Here is a 22,186-nt window from a genome sequence, read left to right on the forward strand (position 1 = left end):
CGTAAACAAACCGGCAAAATGCGAACCCACCACCTGGCCAAAAAGGAAAAATCGGAAAACTGAACGCCACCAAATTGCCCAAAACAATGAAGAGAGCGGAAAAGCAGACTCAAGAGAGCCAGGGAAATTCTGTGGCCGTAGGTGGAAAATGCATAATTCACGACGGAATTTCCCGGCTCGTTGCGGCGGACTTGGCTTTTCGGGAACGATGGCTCGAAGGAAGCTCGAGGCGAACCAGTTGACGGCGAGCCGTGCGAGCAGACGGTCGTGTTTCAGTCGCAGTCTCCCAAGGAAAAGTTCCCAACTTCCCCCACATTCAAAAAAAAAATCCATCATTACCATCGACACAAGTGCAACGTTGTGAGCAAAAAAAAAAAAACAGAGAAAAACTGTGTGATTTCAAACGAAAAACGCAGGATATATCGTCGCATTATCCTTGCCAGGAAAAAAACCAAACCTTAAACAAAAAATCAAATAACGAACGGATTTTGCTTGTTTACAACTCTTGCGGTCAGGACTTTTACGGATTTCCAGGGGGTGTTCAGTCGTGTTAGTTTGTGTGGTTTTTCCGCCCCGTGCCCTGTGTGTTTTGTGTGTTGTGCTGCTGTAAAGTGGAAGATGCCATGGCAACACATTGCTAATCGATGACGTGACCAAAAACAACAAAATATAACCAAAGGAACACACAACAAAAAGAGGAAAAAGTCCTCCAAAAAGGAGCAGAGCAAGCCCCCTCACTTCACACTTGGGATAACACAAGGATAATGACCATAAACTGACTTGGTATGTGGCAATCAACATTTTGACAGCACAGTCCCGAAAATTTGGCTAACTGATAAGTTAGCGAAATTCATTTTTGATGGCCCACAAATTTAGGAACCTTAACAGCTTTTGGCAACCTCTTTTCTTTTGCGGCCGAATGCCTCATTTCAAGATCGAGAAAGATATGCCAGCACGGAAAGTTGACATTCCGCAAACAAGCCAGAAAGGATATGCCAAAAGGATATAATTTATTTCAACTTTTCCCTTTTGGCCCTCTTAACCCAATTAGTGGGCGTGGCACTTGTTCGAAAAATTAAAATGTTTACTTGGCAAACTTGCCAAAAAATTGAGAGAGGAACTATTTATGAAAACTTTTTCTGACAGCTTAAGTGGATACTTTTCTGAAATGGGTCGCTGGAGATTAAGAATTCGAAATTATGTAAAGATAAGGCAGGTAATCAAGGGATGTCTTTGAAATTATGTGAAACTAATCATAAAATCAGGAACTAGGTATATTTAAGTATTCAGGCACACATTTTTCTCTATCAACATTAAAACCATGAAAACTTATAGTTTGACCTTTGTAAAACTTCACTTTCCTGACAAGTTTCAGCCTCTTTAAAGTTAGATGTTAGCAAAACTATTTCTTAAGTGACTTAGAAGTTTTCTTGAGAAAATTCTAACAGAAGGCATTTCATTTAATATTTTTAAAGGCAATCTGCATGGCAAGTGTGATTACCAGTATTAAATGCAATGACAACAGTTTAATATTTTATGAAAGTGATATTCAAACAAATTAAGTTTGTCTTACTCAAGAGCAAAAAGTTAAATTGGTTTTTCTTTGGGTCATGAATAAGCAAAGTAAGCAGGCCAACGCTAAAATAAATTGTGGAATTTCGCTTAAAGCCTCGCAAGAAATCGAGGATAACAAGCAGGATAACAAATGCAATAAAGGATACGACAACAGGCCTTGGGAGACTCGAAAAGAAAGTAACCAGAGGTGGATGGCAAAAATGGGCCATAGCAGCAACAATTTCGGTGAAATCCAAACAAACTTTATCTCTATGTTGTTTGCCAACTTGAATTAAACACGCCCCCGAACACACATGGAAAAAAATGTCCGGGAAAATCTCAAAGAGTTGCGAGAAATGAAATTACAACTTGCATCCTCTTTCAGACGCTTTTTTTTGGCAAGGCACTTGGCCAGAACCTACTAAAGGAATTGTTTGGCCAAAGAAAACATAGAAAGAGGGGCAACAAAAAATGTCTGAAATCAAGTTAAGTTTACGCATTTTTACTGCATATAAAAAAGGGAACGAAAAAGGAGTGCAGGACACAAAAGTAAGGAATTCGGTATTTACATGGCATAAGGCATTTTAAAAATGTACAAGCGTGAAACAAACTCTGGACAGAATCTTCCATTTTTTTGGTCAAGTCCCCTCACGCCAGGCAGGTGAAAAAAAGGTGAAAATTATAAACATTGTCCTGGCTCAAAGCGAATTGAATACACCCTGAAATTAAAAATGTTTATAACAATTATGTAATTATTATTATAATATATAATTATTCTTTTTTACAATATCTAGTATTTTATTTTAAGATCGTTTTGATTCTTTTTTGTAAGCTTTTGAAATATTTTCAGTATTCTTAATAAATTTTCCCCTTTTTATTGTCTCAATTTAATAAAAACTGAGCAACTGTGGTACATTTTAAGTGTCCCTCTGAAAGGGTGACCAAAAAAACAAGTAAATAATTAAGTGTGAGGGGAAAGAAACTGCCAGGACCTGCCAGTAAGTAAATTTAACGGCAGCAACCGACTGAAAAAATGGCTCAAAATTTTATTGTCCTGTGCTTTCCCCTTTTCTGGGCCCTTCACGTCTTTTTTCCGGGACTCTTTTGTTTTTCTTGGTCCGCAGCTGGTTACGCAGGATATAAATTACATTGGGAACAATAAGAAACAACAGCAGCAGCTACAACAAGTGTTCAGTGAATTAATAACAAAACGGCGACAATAACGACAAAGTTGAAAATCCTGAAGGGCTGTCCAAATGAAATAAGCCGAGTTGACAACTTTCGAAGAGGCTTCCTTTGCCCCGAAAGAGGAACTCAAAATTCCCCGCAATGCGTGAATTAATTCAGGAGACACGAGGCTCACACACGCGATGCCAGTTTTGCGGGGAGAAAAGCAGGTGCGTGCGGGAAAATTATTTAGGAAGGGGTTTCGGAAAATGCGTACTTTTTCCTTTTGCACTAATTATGACAGCTCAGGAAATACTACAATATGTTATTATTTTCTAAAAAGGAAAAAGCTTAGGGGATTAAAAAATAAAAAAAAAGTTTATCGAAAAAAAATTGTTATTAGTAAAGGATGCTGTAGGTTTAACGAATTTCAAATTTGGGATTAGAAACAGAAACAGAAAAATTCTAAATCCATTTCTGTTGAAGTAGACACATGTTGTTAACAATTATATTAATCAAGATCTTTCTTAAGAATACTTTTTAATTTAGAAAACATTTAGAAAGTGTTTTAAATTTATAGCCCCCTTTTTGATGCGCCCCTGGCTGAAGGTGGGCTTCACTTGTGCCGCATGCTGTTGTTACCTCACCTCCGTTTTCCCATACCCCACTTTCCCCTCACTTTCCTGCCACTTCGGGAGGATTTCCCCCCTTTCCGACCCTCGACAGCTTCATAAAGCCAAGTGTTTGCGCTTTGAAGTTTCCGCTTCCGCAGTGAACAACGAATCGTTGTTGTTGCCGGTTGTTGTAGCTGGTTGTTGTTGCTGGTTGTTGTTGCTGGATGTTGTTGCTATTGCGGCAGAGCATAAAACATACTTATTTTGAAGTTGGTGGCACATCCGAAAAACACCAGAAGACACACGGTTTTATGCACAGAGGAAAAATTATAACAGGTGCTTTAAAATAAAAAACAATTTTTTACTTTACTGGAATATTAAATGGGATCTTTATATCAGTGCGAATAATCTGAGAAAATATTTTAAACATTGTTTGATTCTTACCTTAAAAACTAAATATAAAATGTTTGTTACATTTTGTATCTGTTGTTGCTAGTAGGGCGTTTCAAAACCCTTTATGCATTTTCGTGTATTGTGTGATTTTTTATTTTTTCTCAGTGCATCAAGAGTATGCCAATGCTGAGCACTTGGCGAATTTTCTTTCAACTGCCTTGTTGTTCACCTTTCAGCGTCGCATCTGGCGTTTAAATCACGCAAAATTTAAATTACAAATTTCTTCTCGTTTTCAGTGGGCAAAGCAGCCCTAAGCGTTGAATTTAGTTTACGAATTGTTTGCTCAAGGGAAACTCCAGTGGCTGGGTAACTTCAGAGTAAATATTTGGTTGACTTGCCAAGAGTTATTTATTTATTGTTTGACAAAAGTCCATCATTTAATCATAATTGTTTAATCTTTTAATAGGAAATTTCTTGACTTTGTCCACTATCAAATTGAATGAGGTCAGGAAAACCCCTAAAACCAGCTGGAACTCTAATTTTTATACGCACTTTGAAGCCATAAATATTTGTACACGTTGCGGTCATAAATAACGACAGATTCATGCAATTTTATTACGCACATTTTATGCGCCCAAGCCGAAATAAGAAAAAACCAGAGTGTGAATAAAAATGTAGGGGACCCACCGACTTAGAGGAAACTCGATATGAGGCAAACACTTTCACTTTGTGCCCATTTAAGGTCGTGTATGGTGGCATTTTCCCCTACGTACGTGCAATAAATAAGCGACTTATTTATGCCCCTCACACAGACAACGCCCAATAACAAAGTATTTGGGTTAGTAATGCCATTTACGAGGCAAAACAAACATAAAGCAAAAATGTAAAAAAGCCCTGTTTACGTTTATGCACATATATGTGGGGGTTGGTATGGCATATTCCTGCCGGTAAATCCGTCTTCAATGTAAGCCCTGCTAAATCTTAAAGAGGGGAAAAAATAGGAGAACAAAAACCCAGCGGACGAACGTTCGTCTATTTAACTAACTGTGCATAATTCATAATTTAATTAAGAACTCAGCGAAATGAAAAAAGTTACACGAGGGACATTGACGCGCCCCCCTCTTCGCCATTCTGCTCGCCCCTGTCTCCATTTTCCATTTTCACCCCCTCTGTAAATTGTGTGTGTGTGAGTCAATGGCTGAGAAGCCCTGCTTTTCAGTGGGAGGTTGGCCAGCGATTTTCACTGGGCGGTGGCTTGACATCTTAGCCATGTGGTGATGCCTGCAAATGGCCAACTGCCAACGATGGTCCGGGCCATAAGTCAAGGAAATCTCCGCACCCAAATGACAAGATTTTCCGCAGTTGAGGGAATGCATAAACAGAGCTCTGGCTGGGATTACACTTTCGGAGGTGTGAGAATGTTTGCTAAGCCCAGAGATGCAGTTCGCACAAAGGCTTTGGACGGGGAAAATGATGGTCAGGGGAAATCACCTGGATTTTGTTGGCCCCTAACCGGTTTGGATCGTTTTTAAGGATAAACAGACCTTGGAGGTTATAGACTATCACCCTGATCTTAAATAAATATTTTATAAAACAGACACATCCTTTTCAATAATATTCCTACCTGCGGAAACTTTATAATTGTGCTTTTTAAAAGGAAAAAATCTATAATTTATTCACCCAATAATTTTAATTTATAAATATATCTATGGATAATTTAAAGAGGTCTCTTAGAGCACTACCATATTTAAATATTATATAAAATAAAATCACTTGTAGAAAATTAACCAATTAAAACCAACAATTAATTGCCTGAAATTAGTTATTTCACCTAAAAATGTACATTTTGTAAAATCTCATGAATTTAATATTAGTAAAGGTAAATTGCAGTCATAAATATTAAATCCCTGGCCAACAAATTACCGCACATTTCCGCCGCAAAGTCGGCAATTGATTAAAACGCATTGCTGTGGCGCCCCAAAGTATGCACCGAATCAAAGCAAAAAGCGGCGGCAACTGGGGAGAAGAAAAGCGTTTGGTTGGGAAAATGGCAGCCAAACCGCAAACGATTGTTCAGAACATTGTTCGATTTTCCCCGCCCCATTTTCCACCCCACTTCCACAGCCAACTTGTCACTGCAGAACCTAACAAGCCGCACAAAAGGCGTCCCTGCGACTTGGTCAGCTCTTCATTTGGTCAGCAGCTGACAGCCACCGCCATTCGCCACCAAAAGTGCCACCGACAACATCACCAGCAGCAGCACTGTTTGGTGGTTTTCCCCTGCTTTTCCTCTCGCTTTTCCGAACCCTTTCCCTTACTTTTCCCTACCCTTCCATGGTTAATTAACTTGCCAGCGAAAAATTCCTTTGAACGAGCTCCATTTTTATACTCCCTTCGCAGCTACAAAGTTAAACGCTTTGACTTTCGCCAGAGACAAAAGGAAACCGATTTTCATCTACTAATTTAATTGCTGCGACGTGATATTGGGGGGACAAAGAGCTAATTGAGGAATTATTTCAAGACCTTATTGATTAAGAGTCAAAGGAAAGTTTTTAGCAATTAATATTGGCTCGTCTGGCTTAAAGGGTGATTGTTTTGAAAGTACTTTTAAAGCTCTAAGTCAATTGCAAAGGGGTTTTAAAATTAATCAAGAAATTGGCAAGGGAAAAATGTGTAAGCACTACAGATTTTAGATTAAAGAACACCAGAGAAATAATTATAATATTTTATATAGCAAAATTATAATTCATAATTTTAAATCAAGCTTAAAACTAACAGCAATGGAATATTTGAGAATCATTTGTAAATATTTGAGATTATTAATTTTATTATCTTATTCAAAGTTAAACAATTTCCCAAGCTAGTTTATATTCAAAATCTTCTGCCTAGCCTAAGCAAAATACATCAAAATTAGCATTTTCTCATTAAAGTTAAGCCAGAATTTGCAAATATCCAACGCCAGCAAGAGTTTACTGTGTCTGGATGAACGAGTTGCATTTAAATTAACTCAATTTTCTGCTCATTTGCAAAGGCAAACACTTTACTCCTCTGCGAAGACACGCATGCAATTACAGTCGCCCACATAAATATATGGCCCAGGCATTCAGTTAAGTTGCACAATTTTAATTACAATTGTAGGCGAAGACACAGACACCAATGAGCCACGCCCACTAAATGTTAGTGTTGAACAACACAAAAAAACACAAAAAAAAACACCAGGCAGTGCAATAATAAACATACAGTGGAAATAAGAGGCGAAATGCGGGTAAGAAAAGGGAAAATTCACATGGCGGAAGCGAAAAATTTTCATTTAAAGCGATAAAAACTTTTATTACCACTACGAAAAATGTTGAGAATGTTTTTGGGCGCCTGGGAGTGTGCAACATTTTTGCTTCCCCACAAAAGCATACATATAAAAGGAGCCATCGGAGTTATCTCCGCCCACAATTCGGCTTGGTTTCCAGCCACTTGTATAATCGATGTATCCAAGCCGATGCCTTTCTGCCTACGGCCCCCTTTAGCCACGCCCCTGGAAAATTCTCCCCCTTAAAACACCCGAGTGCCCCAGCCCCTGCTCCTTTGTGTTGTTTATGTTACATTTGTGTGTTGCCTGCTTTTATTGCATTTGCGGCGTCGTGATTTTCTGGCAAAACCGGTTGAGGTTGCAAATAGGAGTTTTCCTCAAAGTGGAGCACTTTTCCCCCTCCCCAGGGAAATGGCAAACGAAAGTAGTGCAGAGGATTAGCCGAGGAGAAGGGCCCTCGTTTTAGGCTTATGAACACTGTGAGAGCATATTTCATGCTCATATTGATTTTTGATAGCAAGCAAAGCCAGGCACGAAATGTGAAAATGAAAATGTGGGGAAAACAAACCGAAAAAATGGGGCAATATCCATTGATAAGTTTATTTGCCATTGAGTTTGGTTTATGAATTAAATTTGGGAGTGTTTAGCCAACAGATTGCAACCCTATTAAATCTATTTAAATGGGACCACCTAATCATCCAGCCCAAAAAGCAAACAATGTTTCTGCAAAACTAATCAAGCTAATGCTACAAAATGTGGTTAATCTTAACCGAAAGCCTTCAATTGATTTACTTGTTCGGAACAAGGACAATTACAGCCATCAAGCCAATGTGGCCAGCAACTTTACCTCAGATAAACGTATAAATAACCAATTCAGATTCAATTTACGTTTATTGAATCGGTTGCCATATGGTCAGCGATAGCCAAGCAAAACAAATTCGAAATAAAAAATAAAAACAAAAAGTAAATGCAACGCGATGTGGATAAATTGCAAGACAAATACGCTTAAATAAATCTGCAGGCAGCAGAGATTGCTTTAATAAATATTCCCCGGGGGTCAGGAGAAATGTGTTTACACAGACCAAACGAGCGGCAAAAAAGGCAAACAACAGAAAAAGGGGGATGAAAATCCCAAAGAAAATCAACGACAATATTCGAAACATTTTTAAAACACATTTAGAAAACAAAGAGGCAAGGCTACAACAACGTTAATGTCGAAAGGCAAGAGCTGGGTCAGCAAAAAGGACGATAGAGGCAAAGAAAAGCCAGAATGAGGCGCCAAAGTCAAGGAGGCGAACACATGGCGTATGCGCAATCTTCGTGTATCGCGTATCCTGCGAATGGCTGCTCCTTTGTGTGCGAGAATGGAGCGCGTGCTGACACTTAATCTTCCAGCTGACGCAGATGCAGCCCCGGATATGGCAGTCATATATCTGGAAGGCTTTGAACTTCCTAGGCAGCGGATGTCGCATGTTATCCCCAGAAAGAGAGAAGTAAGATATAATGCAGCGGACAAAGAGGTTTCCTTCTAGGCTAAAGAAGAAACTGAATATGCAAAATGGATGAATTCAATTGGAAGTTTTTCGGTTAACCCAACTTCAAGCTATATTACCTACCTTTTATTGACCATTCACCCTTAAGATATAGTTTACCACTTTTCTTCCACACAGCAATCTCAACCCCCATTTGACCCACACTGCGTATGAGTTATGAAAATCATTTCCCAACATCATAAGCAGCAAATGTGACAGAGAAATGTTCACGCATACTTCAAAGTCAGAAATTGATTTAAGTCAATTAATTATAACGAACAGTAACAACAATAACATGAAGAACCGACAGACTGGCCACGCCCTCCTATGAACAAGCGTTCCAGCCCTTTTTTACCACATCGCCCCTTTGCAAACAACGTCACGTTTGTGCACTGCAATAAAATATTAGAAAATTTTTAAATATAGGTACGCACCTTTATTTTTACCAGATTTCTTAAAAATGCATTTGTAATTTCGTTTGTACTGAAATTATGTTTCAACGCCTTAGTTTATTTTTGTAAAGCTATTTTAAAAACTATGATCCGGGAGGTAATTGATTTAATCTTTAATAAATATTTTTTAACGCTTATCTATCGGTTAAGTGTAGTTTTCTCAATTTCATGTTAAAATAATAGTTTGCTATCTGTCAGAAAAAGTTAACATGGAGTTAAAATGTTCGGAATAACAGATTTTTTTTCTTATTCGGCCTGTCAGACCTGAAAAAAACGGACAAATTTAACTAGTACATAACCTTCAGTTAAAAGAAAGATAAGAGAATATAAGAAAGATAAGAATAGATATTGAGAAACCAAATTTGTTTGAAAAATCAATTTAACGCAATTATAAAAGTTAACATGACATTGAGAAATTGGAAGTTAGTTGGTAAAACCTTTTAGAATCAGTTCTGAAACTGAAACAATAAGCCTGATTTCCCATTAAGTTTTCCTCTCTGTCTCAGATTCCTGTCAGGTCTCAGATATTGAGAATAAAAATATCTAACTGATATTCCCAATATTTTTCCCTCTCTTTGAGATTATCTAACTGATGTTCCCAATACTTGTTTCCTCTAGGTGTTAGAACTAAGTTCTTCAAATTGAAAATATCTAAATGATATTCCCAATACCTTTTCCTCTCTGTGTGACAACATGAATTGGCCAGCTGCTTTTGGATTTTCTATGATTTTGGGGGCGGGGGTTTTTGGGTGGGTGGCTGGATGGCTGGATGGTCTGTTGGATGGAAAAGGCCATGTAATCGTATTAGGCCAACGGAACTAGTAGCTGGCCGAGCACGTGTTTGCCGAATAAGGGGATGGACAGGTGGGTCTGGACGGGTTGCAGGGGGTACTTAAAGGTAATTGTATTTGTGCACTGCAAACATGGCGTGTTTTATTAACAGAGGGAGCGAGAGTGGAATGTGTTTACTCATATGTCCTGTCAAAGACAAGTTAATTATTTTAACATGTGTGTAACTCTGCGTTCGTGTGCGCTCATTGTTGTGTGTTTATTTTTGGCCATCGATTTTCACACGCTCTACATTACATTACACACAGCCGAACACAAACAGCCGAAATTTACAACAAGATCCTGGCTCAATGGCCTGGCATATTGCCTGCCTTATTATAAACGCCCTCCTTTCTCTTTGCTGGCTACAGAGTTTTTCCAAATATTTGCACAATATTTGTCAGAATTAATTAAGAATATGAGTGAGGGGATGAGTGGCGAAACGCTTGTGTTGTCTCAGCATATTTCAACTTTTTTACGCCGGCACTTGTTTACTCGAAAGCGCTTTGCATAAATTGCACAACAGAAGCCGAAAAAAAATTGTGCACAATTTAATTAAATTTATGCGAGAAAATTTCTTTGGCATAAGGAATAGTAAATAAACACAACAGAACTCGGAGAAATTTATAACAATGTTCTCCATAGAGTTGAGGAAATAGATGTTCTGGTAATTAGTCAAGTAGCTTAAAAAAAAACAAGTAAGAAATATAAAGCAAAATATATTTAAAACTCGTATACGGTACTTAAAATATATTATTCAAACTGATTCTGTGCTGAACCAATTAGTAACTTTATATTTCCTAAAATATGTTTAGACTATATTGCCTTTTTTAATTTTCACAAACGATTTTTCTAAATTATTATTTGCAAGTCCTCAAAAAAGCCATACATTTGGTAAACCCCTTTGTAAAATCGTAAAACATAGTTGTTTTTTAGAAATTAAGAATAATAATAAACTAATAATAATAAATCTTCATCAGTAAATAACAAGTAATTATAATACATAGTTGTTTTTTAGAAATTAAGAATAATAATAAACTAATAATAATAAATCTTCATCAGTAAATAACAAGTAATTATAATACATAGTTGTTTTTTAGAAATTAAGAATAATAATAAACTAATAATAATAATTCTTTATCAGTATATAACAAGTAATTATAAAACCAATTACTTTCCTTTCGGTTTCAATAACATTTTCACCCCCTTGAGCTGCCAAAGATCTCCATGCCAAATCCTTTCTTTAATTCATGGCGCAATCCATCACTATCCGTATTTTGCCATTTATCTTACCAACTTCTGAGGCCGCTTTCTACCCCAAAAAAAAAACACAAACCTGTCACTCTGCCTCTCATCACCGACTAACTAGGCCGTAGAAAACCTGCTTATAATTACCCCACCAGATTACACATTGCCCAACAAGGTCCATTCATTAATGTCATCAAATTCTTGAAGGACAGGCGACAACGTCTTCCATCTCGTCCTGCAAATCTGCAACATTATGTCAACACACACACAGTTGGCAAATGGCTCACGTTAATGGCAAAAGACCCCGGTCCCCAAAAACCCCGGATCTACAGCTCCTGGGATTTCCACAAAGTTGCAGTTGCTGCAAATGCCATAAAAAGCCAACAGAAACGGCAGCAACAGCAGTGGCAACAATAAAAGCAGAAACATCTAGGCTGTGGATCTGAGTTCTGGTTCTGATCTGGCCAGGCTTTCATTCAGGTGAACGACGTGAATTTGCCGAATGAAAACGTTTCGCATCGCTTTTATGACCCTACCTGCGATAGTTAACATTTTTGCAGCGCAAAATGGAGCTCAAGTATGCAGGTGCCACCAATTTAATGACATTTGCTGCTTAACGATGGCTGGAAAACATATATATTTCGTTAGGGAAAATTAGAGGAAGAATTTGGGGAAGTCTTATTAAAGTTTTACATTTTAAGGCCTTATGACACTAGCTTTATTTTTGACCTATTTATTTTTAAATGTCTTAACAACTTGGGTCTTTAGCTTAAACACATTTTATGGATTCTCAAAATAAAATATATTTATATTGCCGTTACTTTTAAAAATAAATTCAGTTAGTTAGTCGAAAATCAAGCAAGTGTTATAAGGCCTTAACTGGGAAAATTTTCCTACTATTGTTAAAATTTCCATAAAACAATTCGTTATTTAGGATGTTTATGATTTCATATCTAAGTGTCAAAAGTTCTCTTATTAAAATGTGCATCCAGCTGGGATTTTTCCAATTTTATTTCGTTATAATTCCCAACCGATTTGTCATCTTGAAATGGCCAACATTTTGTTTGTTTCTTGTCGACTGAAGAGGAAAAGCTGTGCTGAGAAGGCTAAAGTGGTGGATGGCTGCACTCGGCAATATCTCTGTGTAACTTGAACAACTTCAGGCTGCTTCTCCGGCAATTCGAGATTGCCTCTCCAGGACCTCCTGCCACGCCCCCTGCGTCCCCGCCGCCCACTTGGCTCTCGGCCAGTTTGAGCCATTCGTGCGCATTTCATGCTGCCTGTGTTTACAAGCTAAATTCATTCGCCGCCGCTCGTCGCCTGCCGTCATCAGCAATGTGATGATATCCGTGCACCTCCTGTATATGGGGTATAGAGGACCCCCCCTCGTTGTTTTCCACCTAGATATTGCCGCTCTATCTCTATCTCAACCCCCCTTTGTTGTTGGCCGCCCGGGAATGCAGGCGCTGCTGATGGGAAAATGGCTGCAACAATGGCAACACGAGCCTCATCAGCATCATTGGGATCTATTGCCTGGCATCAACCTGACAACGGAAAATGCACTCGGGGAAAATGTGTGTTAGAATTTTTAGGGATTTTCCAACATAATACATAAAGTCCTTAAGTTTCCTAACAATTGAATATAAGCTTTGTCAGTTTGAATAAATCCAATATCAATTATAGATTTTGTATAAATGGTTATAAAATCCAATGGTATTTACATTTTGATGAGTTCTAAGTATTTAAAAAATATTTTAATAGAAATTTTATGGGCAACGAATTTCAAGTCAATATCAATCGTATACTATAATTACTAAATTTTTTTCAGTGTACATTACGTTTGTCCTATCTACCATAACGACATGAGATAAGTTTATGCAAGTCAGTCGACGCTAGCATCTTTCAATATGTACAGGACTTTAATTTCCAGCTGCAGGAAGTTACCAATCTTTTGCTCTCCCTTCTATTAGCTGAATATAATCCCAACATTATGACTGACGTTGGCCATATAGTCTTTCGGTCAAACAATATGGTCAGAAAACTCTTCAATCCCCGGGGCAGCGATGAGGGGGAATGGCAGCTGCCTGGTCGTTGGCCAAGTTAAGTCGGATTTATGTTGATGATGCACTCGAGTTATGAGGCGTCTGGCTGCAAGTTCTAGTCGAGATCCGGAATCCGAACCCATCTCTCCATGTCCCAGTGTCCTGGTCAGCTTTCCGTTGCCATGGCACATGTCCTTTGCTTTCCTGCAATTGACGTTGCGAGTTGCACAGCTGAAATGGTCATATTCTGCGCCAGCCATAAAAAATATTTACTTTCTACCAGAGAAATAACAAAAATCCTAGCTTTTTAGTCAACTGACTTTACAAGCGACTGGAAATATTTTTAAAACAAAAAGAGAACATTTTGTTAGTGATCCGCTTTAAAAAAAATATGTTGTGCTATAGAAACTTGCTGTTCTTTTATATTTCCCTTACTGTAAGTACATTTATTGTCTGCTGTCTACATCCTCTCTGCCCAACGCTATAACAGCTAAACATCCAAGTACCAAAAAGCAGCAAAAACTAACCCAAATCCAGGCAGCATATGTGTGATATGCGAACAAGTTCTCGGGTTTATTCTGACACATGGGTAATGGGAAAATGTAGTGTACATCTGGCCATCAGAGGAAGCGAAATGAAATGGAAAGCCACATGGCGGCATTATGGATTAGATGTGTAAAACGCTTTTCGACTGTCACACAAAGTGATGTGCTATTCGGGGATTTACTTTGGGCCCTGCCAACACACATATATTTATTTCCCAACTGGGGACTCTCTCAATCGGATTAGAGTGGAAATCATTGCAGTTTTTAGCCTTCATTTATAATCAATTTATTTTAGTAATTTCCTGTCACTAAATCGTAGATGGAAATCTACTTAATTAATCCGCACAGCTTAAATCTAGTTTAAAGTTACACAGGTTTATGTAAATTGTGGGTTAAATAAAATACCATAAATTGTGGTGGCAAAATACCACCCAAACTACATATTTAATTGCCACTTTAGGGGGACAAATCCAAAGCTTTTCACCCTGCTTAAACAATTGTTGCCGCAAATATTATCCCAGAATACTCATGGTTTTTTTATGCGCTCTGCACTTTTTACAGATTGCAAATTGAAATGGCAGCAACAATGTGAACGACCAGAAGAGCAACAATACCCCAGCGAAAAGCTTTGAAAATAAGCAGCGAAAAGATAGAAAAAATATCAGATAGATAGACAAATCATAAACAAGAATGCCGGGCATTTGCGGAGGACTGTGAGGATTGCAAGGATGCTGATGCTGATGCGATGCGAAGGCGACGCAGATTGCATTCAAGGACCGCTGGGCCAGCAAACAATCAGTGGGGCAAACAATGAGAACTAATAAAGCACTTAAGCGGATAGAAGACCAGCAACAAGGACACTCTCTAGAAGCAGCAGCAGGAGCACCAGTAGCATCAATCAAAATAAGATTCCCCACTCGGCCACGGGGCGTATGATCAACGTGCATCAGCTTGATACCCAGAGAATGGCGGAATCGCCTCAAATTAGACGCGACATGGGTCGCCGATGCGCCACATTGCCTTCGAAGGACATGGACATGGACTGTGTGGATGGGGATACCGATGGCACTAGCCCAGTCTCCAGGACAATCACCACCACACCGCTGACAGCCAATGGAGCCACCACCACCGGGCTAACATTCACCGCTGCCCCCCAAGACATGCAACGAAACCACCTGCTAAAGATGCCAACAGCAACAATAGAGAAACCAACGATAACAGCCACCATCAGCACCAGTACCAGCACCACTAGAACCACTACAACATCAGCAACAGCCGTACGGTTCTGTTGCCCTGCAACATTAAGGATATTAGCCAAGGGTCTGCTGCTACCCATCCTGATCCTGGGCATCCTCGTGGGCAGCAGCCAGGCGGGATTCGCCTGCCTCAGCAATCCCTGTGTGTTCGGCGTGTGCATCGATGGACTGAACAGGTGAGTTCAGGTGCAAAACTGCAAAACTGCAAAGCCCTTCGACAAATGGCTAGAGATGGGAGCTGCTAAATGCAGCAATTCGATTCAAAGATGGTGCCAAACTAAAGAGGCTTCCAATAAATATAGGTATACCATCTTTAAAGTGTGTGGTGTTTCAAATGTTAAATGTTTGTGCCAATTAGGCCCAGAAACTTGTGGTTATAAGGATAGAATTGATTAAATATTATTATTAGTAATATTATTAAATTGATTTATTAGCATTATAAATACCTTATACTTACATTTTCAAAGATCTATTGATTTTTTAGACAACTTTTAAATATTTCTTTATATAGGTTTAAAGTCTTATACTGATTTGGTTTTGATATCATTGAAATCGCATTTTCTAAGTTGAGCATAAGTATTAGATGGATAAAAAATGTAATCAATAAATGGTATAGCAAAATATAGATCCCCTAATCGAGCATAAAATTAAAATGATCAGATAAAAATACCTATCATTTTAGCTGCACCAAATTTAGATCAATTTCAATGGGTGCTCTTCATTTAATATCCTTCCATTACGATAGATCCTTGGCAGTGCTTGCGTCATCCTTAGCAAATGGTTGAAAGCTCTCCCCACCCATTCTTTTTTTTTTTTTTGCTTATTATCGGCCAGGCAGCGACCAATAAACCCGTCCAACACATTTCGAGTGGCAATAAACTTGCGCCACTTGAGCATCAGGAGAGCGACCCGCTTCAGTTTCAGTTGCCATCGCCGGATATACCAAACCCTACGATCCCATACCATATAGAGCACATACAGGGAAGCCTCGATGTTGATGCCTCCACTTAGCAGGGAAATGAATTTGCCACAGCTGTCCCCGCACCCCCCTTTGGTTTTATTTTCCGCTCCTGTTTCAGGGGAGAAGTTCCCCAACCATCCGAACATCCTTCACACTTTTTTAATGCATGCCCGTTTAAATGGGGTTAAGTTGCGGCCACTGCAAATGGGGAAAATGTGGGGGCGGAAAGGCCAGGGGGCGGGGCCAAAGGGGTTGAGTGGGTTTCAATTGCAAGCAGCTGGGAAATTATTAACTTGGACGACCAAACCAAAGTGCATTCTTAATGCAGAGAATTTATAGTCAAGATATGCAAAATATTTCAAGTTTTATTAAAAATGCAGCTTGCATAGAGGTTGGAATTTAATTACATTTTATCCTTAAACAGAGGAGATTATATATTCTAAATTGGAATTCAATTAAATATTTCATTTAAAGACAATAAACTTTAGATTGCCTGAATTCTAGGTCAAAAGTAGCCTTAGTTTTAAAATGCTCATTTTCATTTTAAAACCAAACCTTTATCCTGCATTTCTTTCCGTTTCATCATGCACATTTTTATTCAAGGAAAAACTATGCAAATCCATTGCAAATATCAACCGAGTCTTCATTTCATCTCAAATTCAAATCAGAGAAGCTCTCCAAATTGCTGCACTTTCAGCCATTCAGTGGGATAAACTTTGAGGCTTAACTGTCAGAGATTCAACCATGAGATTTTTCAACAGACACACATACTATATATATATGCTGAAAACCGATTGCACAAACAAGTTAGAGGACCAAAGAATTTTTCTCCTTGACGCCGTTTATACAACTAAGTAACTGCCATTTTATTTTTCTACGCTCACTTCGCGATATATGCAACCGCTAATCCCACCCAAAAACCATCCAAAACCATCTAGAAACACCCAACCAGCGACGGGAAAAGCGGTTAAGATATTTTTTTACGATAGCTCCATGCGAAAGCTGCAAGTCAAATGCGAAATGCGAAAACCAGAAGCTTGAAATTTCTTCCCGCCTGCATTTCCCCCCGGCCAAAAAGGAAAAACTCCGGCTGGCCAAGTCGGATGGATGGGAAAGTTTATGTGCTGGCAAGCGAAATTTATAGCTGCAATTAAATTTAACACGATGCCATGAGATTTAAACGGATTAACTGAATAGTTTTCGACCATCTTAGACTTGGCAGTCCGACGGGTCGGGGACGAAAATATCGCGGTGGAGTTTACTGGCTTCGGAGAACATTGATATTTTATTGGTTTATCCTGGTTTACTCGCCCGATAAGCGGGCTCTTAACTGTTTTATGAGTTTCCCCTAAAAACTGCAATAAAAGCGGACTATAAAAGATGAGCAGTAGAATATGATTTGCTTGGCAAATTGCCGAGGCCATTAAGTAGTTTAAGCAATTGAGAAGCGATAATGGATACTTCAAGAAGGAGATACTTAAATTTTAAATCTTGAAAAATCTTACCTTTGTATCAAATATTTTGCTTATTTTAATTTTGACAAACTATAAAAATCTTTAAAACAGTTTTTTTGTCAGGGAAAATAATATTTTTTTAATAAGTTTTTATAAATTTCCTAACATGCAAAAATAAGTAACCACCTAACCACTTACTAAATACCAAATGAATTGAATTAAATACCAAATTGAATTGATATAGACTTCCCCCAATACTTTCTTACAAAAAAAAGTAACAGACTTACAAGGTAACATAAAAACGGCAACCTTTTCAACGTTAGCAATTTCTTGATGGCTTCCACTCTGGTATTCTGCCCGCAAAGAAGCATTCCAATGGCATTATGTAGTCATTTCCCAATTGCTCCTAGCTGAAGGCTACAAATCAAACGGTCTCCCGGGTGAAAATGTCCAACCAAAGGCCATAATCAGCCGGAATAGAATCTCGGGGGCTTCGGTTGGACACAAATGGAAACAAGGACCGAGAACAACAGAGCCGACGAGTGTATATAGGTGCTTATCCCCTTGCTTAGCCCAAAACAGACATGTGCACCGGGAGCCTTCAGCTGCCTCCTGCATCCTAATGTAATCCATTATAGAGGACAACAGTAAGCCCACGTCACTTACTCCATACACGGGTAAAGAAACTTCTTTAATTAAGCCGGTTACCTGGCAGCAGTTTCTACCATGTTTGCACTGCTCCTCAGGTAACACTCGGCAGGCACAGTTCCCCTGACACTTTTTTGTTGGTCTCTGCACTTCCGTTTCCGTTTCAATTTCAATTCGGTTTGCCCAAACAGAAATAGAAATGGAAAAACCCAATCCCCAATGTCTACGAAATATTTATTTCCAGAACTTCTCAAGTCAAATGTTGCGCTGCGCGAAAGTTTATAGCACTCAACTGGCCAACGGTTTGGCTGTAGGGTATGCAGTGTGCTATGCCTGAATGCAGGAGATCTGAGTGTGCGAAAGCCATGGTAATTTATTCAGGAAATTTACGAATATAAAAGAACATAAATGCTAGAGTGCGGTACAGCCAACACAGCTGTATTTGAATAATAGTGATATTAAGAAAAATATAAAAGCTTAAATGTTTCCAGGGAAATATGTAAATATTACGTATTTTTTATAATAAATAAATCTGGGCATTGTGTTCCAACTTTATAGTTACACACAATTATTTCAATAAATATATAAATAATGTTAAATAATACGAAAAAAATATAAGAAAGCAATGTTAAAATATTTTCACATCGAATGCGATTCTGCCAATACGTATATCAATATCTTGGCCTTTAAAGACAATACCATTTTATAGAAACTTGCATTTATTTAAAGTTTATATTTCTATATCAGTAATGAACATAATTTTTTAAAATATTTATATTATTTTATAGAATATTCAAATAAACAATGTTTTCTCGTCGTAATTGATATGATAATATTAATATTTATTGATAATTCTATGATCTTGCTGCAAAAAAGTTTATATGGGTCGGGAATTCATCGCAGCGGTGGCTTTACTTTAACTACTTCCAACTGCTATTATATTCCGGTTTTATCTACCCTTTCATATCGTGCCATTTGTCGAAACTATTTTTATCCAAAGCTCGCTTTCTCTCTAACTATGGGTTTTCTCTACTTTCTTTTTTGCCATCCTGATATCCTGCTGTTTTTTACCAACGTTTGATGCATCATTGACACACCGTTCCGCACACCCACCACAACTCGATGGAACAACTAAAACAACAGCTCGTACTCGTGTTACTGCATTGATGGCTACACAGGGATCCAGTGCCAAACGAATTGGGACGAATGCTGGTCGAGTCCTTGTCAGAACGGCGGGACATGTGTGGACGGTGTGGCCTACTACAATTGTACGTGTCCGGAAGGATTTTCTGGTAAGTGTGCCCCACGCTATCTAACCGGGGGTGCTCCTATATATGGGATATGGTACGGGGCTGATGGAGAGGAGCGTGCGATGCCTGAATGCGGTTTGCTTTTGGGGCCAGCAGCATCCAGCTAAAATGCACGACACCAAAACGTTGCTAATGCACAGAGAATAATATTTTATAACATTCCTAATATTAAAAAAAAAAAAATACATTTAAGATTGAAAGACTGGATTAACTTTATACATTAGCAAAAAGCTTACATCATATTTCTTATTTTAAATTATAACACCATATATGAAATCTCATAAAATGCTATTCTTTGTTTTTTTATAATGAGCATATCAAATACTACATTTTTATTTAGAAGCCAACATATTATATTGTCAAGTTTCAGTTATCCAATAAACTTTTAATACTGTATTACCTAAAGAATGTCACTCTACTGTAGGATAACTATCTACTACCTGTAGGATAATTATTTGTTCTCAGTATTTTGTTTAGTTTTTACTAAGTTTATATTAAGACCAATTAAAATAATATTCAAAATTCCTTTATAAAAGGTAGAACATTTTTCTCCCAGTCCAGTTTAACAAATAGAAAAGCCAGGGGAGAAAGGGTTATGCAGCAGAGCGGAGTGGCAAGCCAGTTGAGTGGGTGAAGTTCCTCTTCCGTTCCACGTGCGAAATGTATTTTTATTAAGCCAACATAAAAAACTCAGTCTCGCTTGGTTTGCACTTGGTTTGAGAGCCTGAGACAGATCCCCCGGCCCAAAAAAAGCGCCAGCTCTGGCAAATAGAGAGGAATTCCTGGCAGGACGCGCACCAAGGATTCTCCCCAAACGTATTTGTAAAATTTACGCGGTACGAGAATGGGCGAAATAAAAATATAACGTACAATGCTCGTTTTTACTTATTTCCCCGGCATTTGCTCACATGTGTCTATTCTTCTTTTTAACGCGTCCTGAGAGGGAGCCACCAAAGAGGAAAGGCAAAAAAAAAATCCAAATATAATATAGAAAACAGCAAACGAAAGGAAAATAGGGAGTCATTCAAGTGCAGAAGCCTTTTATACCCTTAAAATGGTGTTGATTTGGCGGGGAGAAGTATTTTCAAATAACCCAGAGGTTATTTTCATTCTTAAATAGACTTAAAGGTTATACATTGGAATTTATTAGGCGAAAAAGTAGAAAACAGGTGTGTTCTTTTTATTAAGTATTGATAGACTTATACTTCAATTTAAGTGTACAATTTATGTTTGAATTTCAAATATATCAATATGTAGTATATAAATTTGTAATTCCAAGGGTTAACCTTGGTATTATGCACTCTAAAAATGATTCGATAACTTTTAAATATAGTATTTATTATTATATATTTTTTTTGAGCAATAGCTAAAATTTTTTTCGTTAATTCCCTACCTTATATCTTAACACTTAAGATTTTTGACCTTATAATCCGATCTGAAGTACCCATTTCCTCAGGGCATCTGAAAAAGTGAGGTGATCAAAGTCGGGCGAGAAAACCGCTTTGAGAGATCTCCAAAGGCGTTAAAACGGAGGCAATCCGAAAGGGGCCAAGGGGTAAAATGGGGAAATGTGGAAATGGGAAATGGAAAATGGGGAAAATGCGAAAGCCGAAGCTGGCGAACCAACTTTAATGTTGTCTATTGTGGTAGTCAATGTTGGGTGCTTAACTTGCCACTTGCCACTGCACGTGTGTGTGTGTGTGAGTGTGTATCTGTGTGGGCCAAGTACGGAAGTCTAACCATGAATGTATCTAATGTTCATCCTTTTGGCTTCGTGTACAAGATGCACACATAAACACATTTTCTTATGGTACGTGTGAGAGGAGAAGCACTTAGTGTCCGTCCATATATTTTCTTTTCCTTTATTTTTTGCCACCCCTTTCGTTGCACAAAGTTGACTTTATAAAATTTAGTGAAATTTATAGCCAGCGTATATAGGTGTAAAATGTGCCAGATTCGTATTTGTAGTCGTATCAACGCTGGTCCAAAGCCGAATTACAAATTGCAGCAAATTTGTTCGGAAACTTTGCTGATGAGTTCAACGAGTGGAACTCCAGCTGAACAATCAGGCCAAGAGAGGTGGCTAAATGATATGAATGGGCAGATGGGGGTGGTGCCTGGAACTCTAAAAACAGACCAAAGTCATTGACTGACTCTTTTGGCCCAAAGAGTCTTGGGAATAAATTACTGAGTTGGCCCAGAACATGGGTTACATGTGTTTCTCGGTTGGTTGGATGCCTCTGAATTGAAATAATGGAGAATACAATTGCAGCTGATTGAAAGTTTTGTTTTTATTAAAAAGGATACCTAAATTTAGAAGCAGCTAGTAATTCAGACTCTGAAATTTTTCAAATTTGAATAAACCCTAACAAAAATCTACCAATGATTTTAACAACGCTAAAATTCCCAACCAGTTATAGCGCTGCTTAGCTAGTTGGCTTTAACTTCTCTCTAAAAGATATTTATTTTGCTTTATTCCACTGAAATATTTACTAAATAATAATACTTTCCACCAATTCCTTATTATCTTAAATAAAACCAGAAAAATCTTAAATAAACCCATTTCATCACTCATACGACCCGTTTAACAAATTCGCCACCCCATCGTAGAACAACTTTTATCGTCTGCAGCCGAAACAATTGCATTAATTTAACATAAATAGAGCGGGGCAAAATAAAGGCCCACAAAGCATAAGCACTGCAAATGAAATCAACACAAAAACAAATAAAATTATGCACTGCACAAACCCTGGCCCCCAACTTTTTCAGCGATTTTGCAGTGGAAACTAAGCGATTCCATAGCAAATTGCTCTCGGGCTCGGGAACAAAAAAGACAAGCCCAAATGTAAATAACGCAAAAAAATATGAATAACAAATT

At 38.2% G+C, this 22,186-nt stretch overlaps 2 protein-coding genes across 2 annotated transcripts in view; one reads left to right on the top strand and one right to left on the bottom strand.

The window, feature by feature from the left end:
* The window catches only part of LOC119548380 (MKRN2 opposite strand protein), a 60,011-nt gene that overhangs the window by 3,476 nt on the left and 34,349 nt on the right, over positions 1–22,186 (bottom strand). The window lies entirely within an intron of this gene.
* The window catches only part of LOC119548373 (protein eyes shut), a 58,121-nt gene continuing 36,174 nt past the window's right edge, over positions 240–22,186 (top strand). Inside the window, exons 1-3 of the mRNA XM_037855591.1 lie at positions 240–783; positions 14,241–15,111; positions 19,142–19,290. Coding sequence (XP_037711519.1) covers positions 14,612–15,111; positions 19,142–19,290 — 649 coding nt within the window. The 5' untranslated portion in view covers positions 240–783; positions 14,241–14,611. The remainder of the gene's footprint in view (positions 784–14,240; positions 15,112–19,141; positions 19,291–22,186) is intronic.

This window comes from Drosophila subpulchrella, chromosome 2L (genome assembly GCF_014743375.2).
Source record: "Drosophila subpulchrella strain 33 F10 #4 breed RU33 chromosome 2L, RU_Dsub_v1.1 Primary Assembly, whole genome shotgun sequence".
Lineage (NCBI taxonomy): Eukaryota > Metazoa > Arthropoda > Insecta > Diptera > Drosophilidae > Drosophila > Drosophila subpulchrella.